This window comes from Priapulus caudatus, unplaced genomic scaffold (assembly GCF_000485595.1).
Source record: "Priapulus caudatus unplaced genomic scaffold, Priapulus_caudatus-5.0.1 Scaffold7, whole genome shotgun sequence".
In the NCBI taxonomy this organism is placed as follows: Eukaryota; Metazoa; Priapulida; class Priapulimorpha; order Priapulimorphida; family Priapulidae; genus Priapulus; species Priapulus caudatus.
Window position 1 is genome coordinate 1,247,009 of NW_014577068.1, and position 18,111 is coordinate 1,265,119.

Sequence of the window (18,111 nt, forward strand, 5' to 3'; positions counted from 1 at the left end):
ATTAGTGGAACTTTGTCGTACCGGCGTGCGATCTAACGGTGGCGCAGGAGACGCTGGCTAGGATAGGTTGGTCCCATGTCTCTTTACGTCTCGTGGGGGGGGGGCGGGCTCGGTGGGAGCAAGGAGCTGCATATGTCAGTGTTGTTATATATAACTTCCTTTGGTGGGAGCGTGAGTCTGGGGACGCGACCTGGCTACAGAGCTACGGTGCTCGTGTCGACTGCAGGACGCCCGTGCGAGGGTCGCCTGCATGCGGCCGCGTATATCGATCGATTCATCGTCGGATCAGCTTTCGCGAGATTTGTCACAGTCGGCCCTCACTGCATCTTGTTCTCAGTACACATTAAACGGGATACGTTTCCGGATCGAGAACTGCATGCGCCTGCTATTATAGAACGGGAAACTTTTTTTCGCAATTTTAGTGCACGATTTATTGCATACGCATCTAGTAAAATCGGCTAGGGAAGGGATTTGCGCAATGAAGTGTATAAATGCTCGTGTGTCACGAGTGTGACAATATGTGTAACAGCTCAACTTTCGTGTGATAATTCACTGCACTCACTGTGGTCAACCCATAGTCAGTAAGAACTATAAGTGAACAGAGACTACACATGAGTGATCACGTGGTGCCCGCCTCTACAGCGACCGTCCGGCCACGATTTGCGTTCGATTCTGGACAAGTATCACTCAGGATGTAACGAGTGCGTTTAATATTCTCTACGTTTTACGTCAATATTTTAATGGCTGGGATGCCAGTCTCTTTTTCGAGTGGTGACAATCGTGAGTACTATTATCTGGATACATAACTGGTATTGCATCAATTATGACTACTTCTCACTCCGAACGTACGGTTGCAGCATGATTGTGTTTTGTCGGATGAATACGAATGCTCTATTTAATCTGCTATTACCTTCAGTATATTTGCTCATTAAAATGTATATATTAAATAACAATATAGCAAGTACCTACCTATATAACTTTAAATAACGAGTTTTTTTTTTATTGAATTTGCATAGTTGCCATCATTTCTTCACATGAAGAAAGTTACAGCTGTGTTTTTTTTTCAAGTAGCTTTTTATGTTTTTATGTGTTAGGTTCTTATAGCTTGATTAGTGTGATAACTACACTTACGAAATCGTGATTCAGATATGCAGTCATCCTATGCAGGATATGCAGTATCCCATTATGGCTGTAATGCTTACACAATTGTTTACCAATGATATTGCTTGAACAGCGGCGCTGGTATACGCGCCATGTATGCTTGCCGTGACATCTTTGCAGTGATAGCACCGTATGCAATATACTGACAGGTGTCACCGATGAGTTGCAAATACTCGGACTTTTACCTGTTATAGTCGATGTATGAAAAGATGTGCGACAACCTGACAGAGGGTCGATATGTCATCTGGTGTAACATCTCGGAAAGTCTATTCACGGAGAGACCAGATGATGAAGGTACAACACACCCAGACAACAGTCTACGGAGTGTGCACGACTTAAGCTGGGATGACATTACCTGGATTCTCACTAGCTCCTTCATCATATTCACCATGCAGTCAGGTGAGCAATCGAGCTATAATTCACGGCTGCTATTACACTGAACAAATTTCATATAGTTGTAAGTAATGCTTCGTGTATATGCTATATATGAATTGACAAGTGATGCTATGGCGAGTGCGTAGAGCCTCTCATACCACGACGAAGTAACCGTCCGATGTTTTACTTTTCTTACATTTTAATTATTTGAAAGAAACTTATTTAGATTACGTAGCACAACCGTCAGTACGTAGTTAGACGAACAACACGTAACAGTGCGTGTATACATGACGACGAAGGCGACGACGGTATTATAAAGGTATCGGGGTTATAGGGGCATAAGGCTTATCGGTAATTGCTCTGGCAGCTTGCACACCGGAGGCGTGCAAACTCTCAAGAAATACAATTCGTGGAGGACAGAAGCAAGTGCGTCACATTATATTGTGGCTCTGCATCACGGTGTACGCAATTGAGAAACCGTATAAACTGCTCCGCAATTACTGCAAAACATATTTCGTCGCCCTTCACACGAAAGATTCACGCAATACATTACGACTATCATATTCTCAACCTGCTTTCATATTCTACTGGCGGTCTGTTAGTAAGATGCGCCTGTTTCGAATATAGAAGTAAGAGCTTGTTATCGGAGACGATGGGGAGCGGTTCATCGTGATAGTCATTAGTGTAATATATGTTAAACGTTTGCATTATGCACATCTGCCATAGGACAATAGCACATCACTTTTAGGCACATCACATTACCACATAGGGTGGTATCTAAAATCGAGCGATTTTGAAGTCAAATAAGTGAGGTTTTGCAACGAATATATTGCTACTGGTGATATATATTTCTTATGTCGGGTGAAATTCATGTGGTTAACGTTCCAACTGATTCACAGAACATGTAAAACTTCCTCCGAGTATTATAGGCAAAATTGAACCATGGCTCGCCATATTCGACCCGCACACGATTATAGGCATATACTACGTTCTTCCCCGACGCCATTTTTTTTTCTTTGAGCAGGTTTTGGCTTCCGCCCCGACTAGAGTCCGGGGCCGTCACGCGCAAAAAAAAACGAAGTGAACAGCATGGTGAAGAACGTCGTCGATGTCGTCTTCGGCGGAATGGCGTTCTGGATCTTCGGCTACGCTCTGGCGTTCGGCGATGGACCCGGCAGCAACCCGTTCTGCGGATCCGGCGAGTTCTTCGTTAACGCCGAGCCGGACGCGATGGGCATCACCTTCTCCAAGTTTGTCTTCCAGCTGTCGTTCTCGACGACGGCGACGACGATTGTCTCCGGGGCGATGGCCGAGCGCACGCGGCTCTCTGCCTACAGCGTCTTCTCGTTCGTCAACACGGTCGTCTACTGCATGCCGACGTCGTGGATCTGGCGTGAGGCCGGCTTCCTCTACCGGATGGGCGTCGTCGACATCGCCGGCGCCGGGGCGGTGCACCTGGTTGGCGCTACGGCGGGGCTGGTGGCAACGTGCGTGCTGAGGCCCCGCATGGGGCGCTACGATCGCGGCAGGAGCCGACCGGAGATGTGCTTGCCGACGAACGCGCTCATTTTAATTATACATGCTCTGGTAATCTAGAAAGTATAATCTTGATCTTCTCTCTTGGCGAAGTAATCTAGAAAAAGTGTTAAAAGTAGCCGGGTATGTAAAGTAGGCTTCTAAGCAGTTACCTTCCGTTCGGCCTTTATATAACTAAACGTTTTCAGGTATGCGCGCATATTACGATGTTCGATACGTAGCGTGCATGGGAACGCGATGTTGCGATCGTAATATTTATGCATGTCCCACATCCGTCTCTGCATCTATCAACTATTCCACTATATATCATTATATATGTATATAATATATATATATATATATAATTGATGTGTATGTTGTGTGTGTGTGTGTGTGTGTGTGTGTGTGTTGTGTGTGTGTGTGTGTGTGTATGTGTGGTGTTTGTGTGTGTGATGTGGGTGTGTGTGTGTGTGTGTGTGCGCGCGCGCGCCGCTCGTAGCGTGCGTGTGTGTGTGCGTCCGTACGTGCGTACGTGTGTGTGTGTGTGCGTTCGTACGTGCGTACGTGGTGTGTGTGTGTGTGTGTGCGCGCGCGCGTTGTGTGTGTGTGTTGTGTGTGTGTGTGTGTGTGTGCGTGCGTACGTGCGTGTGTGCGCGCTGTGTGTGTAGCTCAGTGTGGGCCTGACATATCAAGCCATCGGCATCGCGGTGTTATTCGCTGTCGTATTATCTCATCATCGCGCCACACTGTCACAACACTCCGACATTGCAGGCGCGATGCTTGTAAGATATCTTATTGATGGCTCGACATGCGTCCTGCAGCAATGAGCTGCTACAGTACGTATCTCGCTCGTGCTGTTTACTCAATGACAGTGAATAGCTTACCTGCATATTATGTGACTTCATATACAGATGCGCTGCAATCGCAACACTGCAGTCGTTAATTTTATCAGCTTTGGCTTTACAAGCGCAACAATAATTTACGTTCTGCTAGTTGTCTCGCTCGTGATTAGTCCCTGACCGCGGCTGGGTATTTAACAATATATGCAATCTAAAGTTTCAACGGTGAATTTGAGAATAGCACACAATTTATTGGTCACATCGCAAAAACTTTTTATTAAAAACTTTTTTATTAAAAAAAAGTATGTGCAGGTAGTCCACCATAGATCGTGTTGAGGTCGTATATTGTCGTTGAACACCGTTATAAATGCCACGGACGTTTATATGCATTATATCAGGGGTTAATAATAACAAATTATTAAATTGACCATTTTTGGTTAATTATTAACCAATAATTAACCATTAAATTAACCAATAATTTGTCATTATTAACCCCTGATTATATATGCATTTGAAAGCAAGGTCTGAGGCTACTAACGATGTGACAGTGTTCGTTTGGATGCTCATTCTCTGTTTTAATGGGAGGTTTGTAGTATACAAAGTTGAGAATAATGTCGGGAGCCCGTGCTGGCTGGTGTTGTGGTGTAACTAGAGTCCCTATATACAGAGACTCTAGGTGTAACAGCGATGCAGCGCCGCCATGCGGTATGCTTTGGACGCTATTTACTCTATAAAAAACGTGAATGTGCGCACTCAACACTTAATGTTAAGTCGTGAGTTTGTGATATTACTACCACGAAGAGAATGATCGTTTCTAAAAATAATAATACGGCTAAGTTAGCTATCGAAATGCGATTAGGTATAGACAAGCGATAGCGCGGGTCAAGTTTCGATCTTTGCTTTTTTTTATTATAGGTGGGGGTGGCTGGGCTTCAACTGCGGTAGTACCTTTGGAATTTCGGGACAAAAATGGAAACTAACCACCAGGTACAATATGTTGCTAATAAAGCAGTGACATATGTTATAAAGCAGTGACATGTGTTATAAAGTAGTGGCATATGTTATAAAACAGTGGCATATTTTATAAAACAGTGGTATTTGTTATAAAACAGTGGAATATGTTATAAAACAGTGGAATATGCTATAAAACAGTGGTATATGTTACAAAACAGCGTTATATGTTATAAAACAGTAGAATATGTTACAAAACAATGGTATATGTTATAAAATAGTGGAATATGTTATAAAATTATAGTGGAATATGTTATAAAATAGTGGAATATGTTATAAAATAATGGAATATGTTATAAAATAGTGGTACATGTCAGTGGTCGGCAACACACGGCCCGCCAGTGTAATCTGTCAACTCCGTAATAGCCTTTAACAAATAATTGAACAATTAAACAAAATATAAATTTGAAAATTATTATTTTCTCTAATTTTCTAACTTAATTCTTCTTAACTTCAAATTCTACCTTATCTAACTGATTGCTCATATCATTCAATGGAGTACTTATTTATTGAAATATCATTGCTGATGGGGTTTATTAAAACTATTATTTACTATTAATTAAATGCTTTTTTATAATTGTTTGCTTATTAGTTTTTAAATCATGACCTGCTATTCGAGGGACACATCTGTCTCTGGCCCCTGTCCAAAATAGGTTGCCGACCCTTGCATCAATTTATACTATATTGTATATGTGCATTATCAATTATTATATCAACATACGTATATCAATTACAGAAACTTCAGCTCTTTTTACTCATCTCTATTCATTTCATCCAGGTCTGCCGTTACTACAATTAATGCGTCCGTGGGTTGAGGCATTGTCGCAATATTGTACAGGTGATGATTCATTATTTACATAATTACAGATCTGGTAGTCAGCTGCTAAAGATGAAGCAGTTCGATTAACAATTATATTATCTTGCGTGCGTACGCGCATGTACGTGTACATGAGCTTGTGCGTTTGCGTGTTCGTGTGTCCGCGCGCGCGTGTACGTAAGCGTAAGCGCGTGCGTACGCGTGCTCGTGTGCGTGTGGTGGTGCGTCTCTTTTTAATAAACTCGCAAAAAGGGCGGTACAAAATGTTATTGAAACGGCAGCCCGAAACAATTGTTGGCATAGATTTGTTGGTTAATGTAAAATGTGCCATTTACAACAAAGATTCTTTTTCGACATTGTAAAATTCAAAATGTGATATGATTACACAGATTATCTTCCTGATTAAAACTTCCGCTGCAGTTCGTAACCTGTTTTAATTGCCCACTGCATTTGCCTTCCATAGTGTCGTAACTAACAGAGGACTGTACGATATTTCTCAACTAATCAACGGAATTCTTGGCTCACTCGTAGGAACAACGGGTAATAATCTAATAAAACTAGTAAAATTAATTAATTAATATAAATAAATCACATTGCGTTATTAACTAAATAATGAATCAGATAACACATAGTACAACCTACTAATAGATTTATTGTCGCATCTAAGCGTCTGTGCAAATGTCCATCACACATGCACACACGGACCCGAGTAGTATCAAGAAACGCACCTTTTTGTTTATCTGTAGACTGGCGAAACTTCCAAAACATGGTTGTCACGAGTTAATTCTAGCAAGAATATATGACACCTATGGAGTCAGCTACTGAGCTGTATATAATAATAATGTTATTATTTATGCCCTGCGCAAACTCTTAATTCGCGGGATATTATTTTCCGCGTGGACGCGCAATGTTCCCTTCTGTATTATTTCTCTCATTCTCTCAGGGCCGTAGCTTGTGGGGGCAAGGGGGGCAACTGCCCCCTCGATTTTGGAGCAAAATTAAAATACACCTAAAAAGGCTTTATTTTGTAAAGATTTTTTTGGTCACTTATCCGTGAAAGCCTTGTGTCAGACCCACCCCACCACACTATGGACGTCGGTCAAGAGCTGCGCCCGTCCCTCATCATTACACAGTTCAGTCATGAAATTTGCTCCCCCCCCCCAGGAATTTGCTCAGCCTACGGCCCTGCTCGTTTTTTATATTAGTAGAACAGCCGATGTGTGTCAACATTTTTAATGTAAATCCACCAGTCATTGGCATAGACTTAGGCTAAGCCATTCTAAATGTTATCACAGAGGAGCATCAAAAAAACGCCTTCTGTTGACCGCGGCGGCCCAACTTTTGCCGTCGTCACAACCAGAATTTACCTCTTTGTCTTTGCAGCTAACCATATACCAACATGGGAAATATGGTTTCATAAAAAAACATTATTAATTCAACGTTTTTTATATAGCATGCTGCGCCGTATGCAGACCATGGGAGGCGATTATCATTGGCGCATTGGGAAGTCTGTTTGCTCTTTTGGCAATACCGTTATTGGATGCCATACACATAGGCAAGTGTTGCATTCATCCAGTCAATTCTAGTCAAAACGCTGTGGCATGCTTTAGAAATGTTGTCGTTCGTTTGACCTTTTCCGTGTATTCTGTCCGTCCTTCTGTTTTGTCGTCGTTCTTTTCGTTTTGCCGTCACCATGTCGTCGTTGCGTTGTTGCATCATACAACAAGAGACTTCGCTTGCAAAACATGTAATGACTAAAATATGCGCGTTCGTTGTTGCTTTGTCAGACGATCCGGTGAATGTTGTCTCCGTGCATGGTGTTGCTGGCGTGTGGAGCATGGTCGCTGTCGGCTTGTTCGCCAGCAATGAGACACTGCGCAGACTAACACACGGCCGAGCGGGACTATTTCACGGCGGAGGATTCTACCTACTCGGAGTCCAAGTTTTTTGCGTGCGTCTGCATTTGTACGTACAGCGCTCTGCTGACGCTCATTCTTCTCTTTGTGAGTAATATTCTGGGTCCAATTATAAAGAACAATTGCATATTTAAATAGAATGTAAGTCTATTAACAATGTTACAGATTTCAAAATATTTTTGCTTGTAAGAAAACGCACTTCGGTACTTACGCGTTCGCATTATGTAAATTTATATCAATTCCGTTTAGGTCGATATAAATCAGATTGATGTGGATAGCGCAAACTGAAACTTCTTTTACTTTCAATTGCCCAACAATGTTTTTTTATTTTCTAAACTATTGTGTTTTATAAATGCGCCATATACATTGCCATCGGTCATTTCCTAAAACGTTCTAAATTTCAGAAAAAAATTTCTATATTCGAAAACCAATTATAGTTTATTAGGCGTAGATATGAACTACGGTATACAAATTGTTGTCGGAAAGAAATGAAAGGGGGCGTTGTATCTAATTTACACCAATTGTTATTAGTTTTTTTTCTAATAAAACAACACGTTATCTAAAAAATGATGCCATGAATACCCAATTTCCCTTAACCGTCATGGGATCGCGACCAAATTTCAGTAAGCCAGTTGGGTACTTCTTTCATGTTTTAGTAATTCTACCATCAAATCATGTATTTCGACACCCACTTTTATCGTTGTTTTTAAACAGTATGTTTTTTTTTGTATCGCATCAGCTCATCGATAAGACGATGGGGCTTCGCATGAGCGAGGAAGACGAGCAGACGGGGGTAGACATTACAGAACATGGCATAATCAATGATAATGACACGATCCAACTTGCGATGTTCGGCACAAGGCCGAGATCGACCTCTGACAGACTTCACAGCTCGGACAGCCGGAGAAGTACGACTGTTGGTGTGGCTAATGCAGCCTGGGAAAAAATGTTCGTTTTTATCCTTCCGAACGAAATCGGCGGTGTGGATAATCTGTCGGTAATTCATTGACGGCAGGTTAATGTCTATGATAACCTATCTTCACAATCCGTTTGTGATGTATTTTTTGTTCTGTTCAACTACCTATAACCAGGTACAGAAAATAAGACAAACGCGAATGCAAGAAATGTAACTCGTCCATATTGTTTTAAAGAAATGTTTCAATAATCTAGGTGTCTCGATAGTTCGTCGGAGCGGCCATATTTTTCCACAGCGCATACATATATATCACGTGACGTGTAAGCTACTTTGTTAGCAAAACTAGATTACAGTCTACGTAAGAAATTGCAAGGAACAACGCTAATATAATTACATGCTTTACTAGGGTTAATATTAGGTAAAGGGTTAATATACCCAGCTGTTTAATGCGCGGTGCGTGAAAGACGTCAAAAGACTGGTCACCTTTAAATCTAATAGCATACGAGAAAATATTTACTATAGTTTATTTATCGTCCAGGCTATCTACATTGTTTGCAGGCAACACAATGATTAGACTGATCTCTTGAGAGGCTAGTACATCCTATCTGACACCATCAATAAGCTAAACTAATGCCAGCGTCGATCACGTTTACGAGAATTATCTAAATTGGCAGATATATCATCACATACAATTTCCAGATCAATTCGTGGTTCATTCGTCGATCTGTTTCATTCGCCTTTTCACAATATAAATGATGAAATCTCCGTTTTTGGATGTTATTTATATAACTGTATATTATACAAGCTATGGGTAGATGCGCTACTATCATCGCACCATTGTTTCTCCCATAATCTACCAGAGTCATATCTTATCATATGATGAGTCCTGTTCAAAAATAACCTGGTTATCTAACCTAAACAAACTAAAACAACCCAAATAACCTAATCAACCTAAAAATGGGCTGTTGCACAGTATAAGGAAGTAATAACAGTACTTTTAAAAAGGAATAGTCATCGAATTGAAATGACTTATCTAAACATGATATTTATATATGATCATTTATTATGATTAAGCGATTAAATCGGGCGACGAAATCGGGCGACTAAATCGGCGGCGATTGAGTAGACACACTAGGCGATTTCACCGGCGATTGATTCGCCCGATTTAGTCGCCCGATTTAATCGCCTAGTGTTTCCGGCCCTTTTGAGTGAAAAATCCTTCATATGCGAGAATCGAAACGATTTTCTATTGATGAAAAATACACGATCATGCGTGATTAATATTTACCGGCATCAAAGAGGAAAAAATATGAATTCGCTCATCAGAAGCTAATGCAACTTAGTTGGTGACTGACCTTTCGGTGTGCGCTGCAACGTGCCAGTGATTGATTCGCGAAGCAGCCTTCTGCCCGACTTCAATAGTTGAGTTCACAAGGTACAGTGATTTATTTTTATAGCTAGTTTTTTTATGATGATACTGAACAAAACTCTTTTCGCGAACGCGGGTGCTCACCATTTTACCACAAATGAGAAGCGATAGCACCGGTTAGCATCAACCAAATGCTAATGACGCTGTTATCGTCTGCTGCGGAACTTAGTGATACTGGCACAGTCGCACACAAATTTTTAACTAATGTAGAGCCGGCTTTGGCGATTTGGGTTTTTAATTGCTCGCAGCTGGAGTGGGTGAACATCTTGTTTAAACCGCCCAAAACCTCTGCGAGTGATCTGCAAGAAAGAAATGTACTGCCGTTAGTATTATTGATTACCTCGGCGAGGATCCCATTCAGTTTCGCATGGCTTACGGGCCGGATTTAAGGGCCGGACTAAGGGCCGGACTTACTTAAGGGCCGGACTTAAGGGCCGTACACACTAGGCGATTTTATCGGGCGACTCAGTCGGGCGACTCAATCGCCGGTGAAAATCGCCTAATGCAAAATAGGCTAAATTAGCAGCTAGCAACTACGAAACAATGAAGGCCCAACGAGTCTAGACGAAAGATGATACTTACTGGCACTGGTGCTCTTTTAACGGTTTACCATCCATGTTAAGATCGATGGCCATTAGCTTGGTTGCCATAATTTGAAGATCGACCAAGCTGTTTAGTCGTCGTAGGTCAGTGTCAGGAGAACCTTGATAGTACCGTCGTCCGAATATGGCGTCGAACGAATTTGAAACGCACTGAGCGGCTTCCAACGCTTCATCAAAATAAAACAAAAGTGTCAAAACTATAACCTGTATAATTATAAACAATAACATGGGTTCTATCGCTAACAGAATCTATTCAACCGACGAAGCCTACGAGACAATCAGTAAAGCACTTCGTGATGTTGAATATATATGAAATGCAACGATGAGCCACAGCGATATACGGCTACTTTGTTGATCTATTGCGACCAGCAAAAGTGCTTAAACATGCAGAGAGTGAAACATATACGTGTATGCACATAGAGGGAGTTTTTGTGCATTTTCCAAGTCGCGTTATTTTATGAGGAGGTGTTGCTGAAAATTATGTAACTGCAAGAATTTCCAAGTAAAGTGAGGAAGAATTATCATCCATACATCACTCTTTGATTGCCTTCATATATATCACTGCCTTGAATTTTTAGGCCACCATTTTTTATTTTGTTGGTTTACAGAATTTTTGTTGTTGTTGTTGAGTCGGTAGGGTAAAAAAAAAAAAAACTAAATGAAAACAAAACTCAACTTATAATTATTTTTACTTTTATTATAAACTATTTGTTTATGAAATGTTTATTCATATTTCTTAGAGACAAGGTCGGCGGGAATAAAAAAATACAAATTTTCAATTTTTATTTTTTTTCGTTTTTCTTGAAAATTCGGGTCGGCGGATCTGTAAACCAACAAAATAAAAATTTCTCGCCTTAAGGTTGGTATATAATAAGCTGAACCTTGTCATCAAAAATTAACACCAATTACCACAACAAAATAAACATCGGTCCATTGCTAAGAGCTTGTTTAGCGCTGTTACATTCACCTACTCTCTTTACTTACCCCCTGGAGTTGTTAGTAGAGAAAACGGTTTAGTTCCACATGCCTCTCGTGCGACAGCAAGCACGGCATCCGCAAGGAAGTACAGTTCACGGAAGTTAATTTTGTGGATAATTGTCGGGTAACCCGACATCATGTAGTAAAATAATCTTTCATGAGGTGGATATATCAAATCGGTATCCTTGCAGCCGACAACATCTTTGATGATGATGCGTATGCACTTGTTGGCCTTCTCAAAGTTACTGCAAAAAAACAACACACTATAGTTACACGCACATCATATAGAATAATATCCGCAATTTATCGGCTAGCGATTTCTATCATGCTTTGCAGAAGAGTTAGGTAGCGACCCAGAACCGGATCATGCCGGCAGCTTTCACGATAGCAGGGTGCCGGATGGGGCGAGGCAATCGCTATGGGCTATGCATTCATTCGCACCTAGTGCAGATCAGTGTGTGGGGTGAGTGCGAGGCGGGCGTTTGTACCAATGTGGAGCGTATGCATCGCAATGTCTGGGTTGTCTTAATGGGCGATGATATGATTGACCCAACTATTCTAAGTACAGGATTAATATCTATTTAGATGACTCACAAGTCTATGATGGCAACGATTATAGCCAATTGTTCCAGAATATTTCTTAGGTTTTATTGAAACATTCCAGAATATATTCAACTGTTACAGCTATGCTCATACAACAAATGCATGTTTAACAAGAATGGCACTTTCCGGAACTATGAAGGAAATGTTTACATCTCTCTTTCTCTCTCGCACACAGCACACGCCCGCACACACCACAACACACACAAGCCACACACCCACACCAACACACACACACACACACACACACACGGCGATTTACACACACGCACTACACACACACAACACACTCCTTATTTCTCTTGCTCGCTCTCCCTTTTGCGGGGGTAGCGGTGGCGGTGGCGGTGGCGGCGGTGGCGATGCAAATACATGTCCCGTTTAATTAAGTAGCAAAAATTGCATTAAACAGTTTGGACACTGTTCAAAAATATGTGTATGAAAGGAAATCACTCTCCACGGACAACTATGAAACTGTCCAGGCAATTACCCCCTCGAACAAACTAACTATCAATACAATATACCCCCACGGCAATCTACTGTCAGACAATTACCCCACGAACAACTACTGTCAGAAAATTACCGCCAAACGGCCAACTAACTGTCAACAAATTACCCGCACGAAAACTTACTGTCAGAAAAAATACCCCTACGGACATCTAGCTGTCAGACAATGTAACCCCCCACGAACAACTACATGTCGAGAAAATTACAGCCACGGACAACTACGTGTCGGACATTACCTCCCACGGACAACTACTGGTCCAGACAATAATACCCCCACGGACAACTACTGCAGACAATTACCGGTCGCCCGCGAAACAAACATACGGCCGGAACAAATTACCGTCCACGGACAACTACTGTCAACAATTACCGGCCACAAACAACTACGGTCAGAAAATTACCACCCACGACAACTACTGCCGGACAAATTCTCGGGCCACCCGCGACAGACCTACTGTCAAGACAATCACCCCCCACGACAACTACTGGCCGGACCAATCACCTCACGGACAACTACTGGCCGGAAAATTACCGTCCGCCAATTAGCACGGACAACTACTGCCGGACAATCGTCCACGGACAACTACTGCCAGACCATCTTCCCACGGACCAACTACATTGCCGGACAATCTTCCCCACGGACAACTACTGCCGGAACAAATTACCCCCGCGGAACAGCTCCTGTCAAAACATTACCCCACGAATCAACTCCTTAGAAAGAATACCCCCAACGAAACAACTACATGTCAGACAATTACCCCCGAACGAGAGAAGATCCCAACGGACCAACTACTTGCACACAATTACCGTACCCCCCACGGAACAACTCCCTGTCAGAGAATACCCCCTACACAACTACTGTCCAGACAATTACCCACTGAAGATAACAAACTCCCTGTCAAACAATTACCCCCCCCACGAACAACTCCCTGTCAGAGAAATTACCCCCACAAACAACTACTTCGTCAGACAATTACGCCACGGAACAAACTCCTGTCAGATAATATCCCACAGCGAACATACTCCTGTCAGACAATACCCCCACGACAAACCACTGGGCAACAATACGCCCATGTCGTTCACCCTATGGGCGATTGCTTAGGTGTAGCTATTTATTGTTAATTATGTGACATTATTGATTTATTATCGTTTGATAGTTGAAGTGAACCCCTGTATGTGAGCGCACCTTCCGCGCCACCTAACCTCACATTTTCGCTCAAAGATGATGATGAATAAATAAGTGAAAAAATTATTATATTTTACAATCGTCTTACAAATGATCATTTCCAAGGAATATATCGAATATAATATTATTTTAGCTATTTTACATTAAATTAAAGATAAATATTATATATAAAAAAAAATCGAAATAATATTTTTCATTCTAAAATGTGTTTTTGCGAGAAATTAAATTCCACACAATGATCGTAAAATAAATAAAACTAAACCCCTTGGAGGTAATTATCCAGGGGCGATTAGGATGGAGGTGTGTGTAGTGGGTGGTTGTCCGGGGGATGATTGTCTGGGGGTGTAATTGCCCAGGTCGTAATAGAGTGGGGGAGGGGCGATTGTCCGGATGTGATTGTCCATATGGTAATTGTCCCGGGGTGATTCTCCAAGGGGTAATTAGCCTCGTTCACACGAGACCTCGTATTTATGAAATACGGTATTGCCGAATACCGAATCTGAGACAAATACGCAGCCGAGCCCCGGTGTCACACGCCTGATTCGCGCTACAGAAATACGGTTATTGCGAGCAATGCGGTAGCAAGCCTTTTAAACAATCGAAGCGAACATCGAGATAACAAGTGCAATTCGCACACAACTGCCGAATAAAAATAGACGCGTCCGCGCTCGACAGCTTCCCACCGCGTTTGACACTGGAACTGGTCGAGTGGCGACCAAGTCCTATAAAATACGTCGCTTCAGAAATTCCGGTTTTTAGTCGTCAACACGTCGGAAATGCGCGGTCCAGAGATCCGGTATTTCTCCAACGCACGGCAAATTATTCGGGGTCTGGAAGCCACGATATTTAACAATAAAATAATGATCTGTTTAGATACGCGCGTAATTATCTTGGACCGGGCGTATTTGCTCGTGTGAACGCTAAAATACGCGGATTCCTGAGCTACGTGTGAACGCGGGCTAATGTCCCGGGATGATAGTCGGTGGTAACCGTGCCCGGGAAAGATTGGCCCAAGAGGGGATAACTTTCGAGTGTTATGCATGGAGTAATTGTACAAGGGGGGTTGTCCGTTGTTATTTGTATGCTGGGGTGATTGTCCGCGCTGATTTAGGTGTATTTATCGCTAGAACCTGCATTACAAGACATACATTACAGCTGGTAAATCGCGGTACTTAATGATTGAATTAATTTAGTATTGCGTGTATTTTGTACGGCGAACTGCTTTTCAATAAGAAATTGGTTGCTTTAGTGTTTTATAAAATTAGCGTGTGCACTTACTTGCAAATTGCCGTGTCGAATGGTGAAAAATCGCCGAGTAGATATTCATCCTAGACAACATTGCGCATCGGAATGATAACTGTTAAATTATATGTTTTTTCCGCAGTCCTGCCGGTATATTTCAAATATCCAGCTTTATCGGCCTTTCTCAACCGTTGCGTATGTATTTTGTAAAAAGTGGGACATTTTCCAATGAACACAGTCTGTCGACAGTTCGGCACATTGCAACTGTAAGTAAACGAAAACATTTCATGTAAGAGTGTGTGAATAAGCCCGCTAAAATTAGATCATGGGTAGTCGTAGACAGACGCGCTTTGGAAAGAGTGGATGGAACACAAGCACGAACAACCGACAAATTTTGACGGCTGCGATCTCAATGGAGAAAATTAACACACGGCGAAGTATTTGGTCGAGGTCACCTATTGATTTATTCTCCTTTACTAGCAAACAAATGTCCTAGATGCTTTTAGAAGCACACTGCACACTCACTCACCGCTAGGACGTAGGATTCAGAGCAAAGACTAAAATAAATAGACGTCCATGCCTGTTCGCAACACTTCTCTATTCCATACAGTACCGAACCTGAATGCTACGATAAGAATGGCGTAGCTGATGAAAATACATGACGTAGATTCCGTGTGGCACAAGACTTGTAGAGAATCGTACGTGTGGTGTCGCCAAAGTCCCATAGACAAAAAATGGTTGTGGAAATATTTCAGCAGTATCTTAAAATCCTACAGGAAGTCCACATTTCGGGTTAGGCGTATCTGTACATTTCGCTAGTGCACGCTGACATACCAGCTGAATATTGCCGTTCTAATTGGACGGCACCGATATAATTATACATGATATATATTAATATATACTATATTATATAGTAATACGGTGTGTTGTGTGTGTGTGTGTGTTGTGTGTGCTGTGTGAGTGTGTATTGTGTGTGTGTGTGGTGTGTGCTGTAGTGTGTGACTGGTGTGGGTGATTGTGTGTGAGTGCTGTGTGTGTGTGTGTGTGGTGTGGTGTGTGTGTTGTGGTGTGTGTTGTGTGTGTGCGGAGCGTCGCGTGCGTGCGTCGTGCCTGCGCTGCGTGTGCCTGCGTGCGTGCCGTCACGTGCGTGCCGTGCTGGCGTGCGTCCCGCGCCGGCGCTCGCGTGTGTGTGTGTTGTCCTGTGGGCTCGAGCATGCAATTGGCGACAGATATATTTGAATAATCCTTTGTAAATTTTATTTTACTCCCCGGATAAGGAAGGAGACAGCAACCCCGCATTAAAACGGATATCTCTGCAGAACAAAACTTCGCTTCTTACTTAAAGAAAGAACTGGTAAACATATCCTACAGCTTAAAACACAAAACTGGTCAGCTCTCAGCTTTTAAGTACGATTCTAGAACATAGCACCTATAAAAAACATTTTTAGAACAAAAACTTACGTGTATATATGCTGCGTTCATTTTATAGGTGCGTGTTGTGCAGCAACGTATCTTAACGTAAAATTTAACTCACCGGCTTAGTCCAGGAACGATCTTTACAGTTTAGTTAGAAAACTTAGTAATTACATTAACATTAGAGTGTATGATGTGAATATAATTATTAGAGGTATTACAGCCAATAATGACCGCGTCATGCTTTGCTATAGCCAATATATCCATGCCAAATTATTTTACTCTCAATTCTTTAACATTAGAACTAGCTAACTTCTTCGCTCCGCAGATGGCGGGCGCGGTGCACATTTTTATCACATAAAATTACGTATGATTGTGATTGGTGTGTGCGCGCGCGGGCGTGCTGCGTGCGTGCCGTGCGCGCGTGCGTGTGTGCGTGCGTCCTTCGTGCGTGGGCGTATTTGTGACCCACAACATAGCCAGTTTCGCGTCACACGTCACAGCGCTGCGTCGTGTGCGTTTTTGCTTGCAGATCAATTTGATTGTCGTAGTGAGTGAATATGTATTTGCTTAACTATGCCTCTCCCAACATATATCTACTACTCCATCTCGTGGTTTTATGCGCTTCGGCTCAAATGGTCATGCCACCAGATGGTTAATTCCATGAGAACAAGCCAGCCCCGGTAAAATCATGACGCGTGGGCAACTGGTCACGTAAAGCTTTTGTAATTTGCCGTCATAATGAACTGATAGTTCACTAGATGTTCTCTGATAAGATCGTCCTATAGGTTCCGACCGTAATTATATAAACAGAGAACGCAATAAAAATACCCATACGAAGAGTGCCATTACTCTACATGAACACTTATTCTCATCCAGCCTCCTCTGCTCTGCATACGTTAATACATTTAGACAAACGGATCGTTCCATCAAATAGAAAATGATAGCTAGTTAGTTGTCGACTACGACTAAGCTACCATGTCCCGCGCAAATAGTTATCTTGGAGTTCCCCTCAGTTTCGAATCATCGATGTGAGTACTACCTGTCTCCCTAGCGCTCTATGTCAAGCTCGCCCCCCCCCCCCCTACGCCACCTAATCGTTTCAGTGCTCATGACCGTAACTACTTCGCGATATAACGTGATAACATTGGTAACGTCTCCTTTGCTATGTCGGCGGCGAAGTTTAAGGTTAAATGGAAAGAAGTCCTGCTGACATACGCCTGTAGCTGCGCCAATGACCCTATAGAGACCGACCGACGTCAGTCGTTCCCGTCGTCTTGCTCTCTCTCCTCTCCCTCTGTCTCTCTCACTTCTCCCTCTTCCTCTCTCTCTCTCTCTCTCTCTCTCTCTCTCTCTTTCTCCTCTCTCTCTCCTTCTCTCGTCTCTCTCCTCCTCTCTTTCTCTCTCTCATCTCTCCTCTTTCCTTCTCTCTCGGTTCGCTTTCTCTCTCTCCCTCTTCCCATTCTCTCCTCTCTCTCCTCTCTTCTCCTCTGCCTGTCTCTCTCTTCCTCTCCTCTCTCCTCTTGTCTCTCTCGTCTCATCCCTCTCTCTCTTCTCTCTCTCTCTCTCTCCTCTCTTTATCTTTCTCTCTCTCTCTCTCTCTCCCT

At 42.5% G+C, this 18,111-nt stretch overlaps 1 protein-coding gene and 1 pseudogene across 1 annotated transcript in view; one reads left to right on the forward strand and one right to left on the reverse strand.

Moving 5' to 3' along the window:
* The first annotated feature begins 1,370 nt into the window (after positions 1-1,370).
* Positions 1,371-9,188, forward strand: LOC106805732 (annotated as a pseudogene).
* LOC106806073 overlaps positions 8,936-18,111 on the reverse strand; it is a 13,153-nt gene continuing 3,977 nt past the window's right edge. The window contains exons 3-5 of the mRNA XM_014807924.1: positions 11,566-11,804; positions 10,562-10,748; positions 8,936-10,278 (exon numbers count right to left, since the gene is read on the reverse strand). Of these exons, the coding sequence (XP_014663410.1) occupies positions 10,068-10,278; positions 10,562-10,748; positions 11,566-11,804 (637 nt within the window). The 3' untranslated portion in view covers positions 8,936-10,067. The remainder of the gene's footprint in view (positions 10,279-10,561; positions 10,749-11,565; positions 11,805-18,111) is intronic.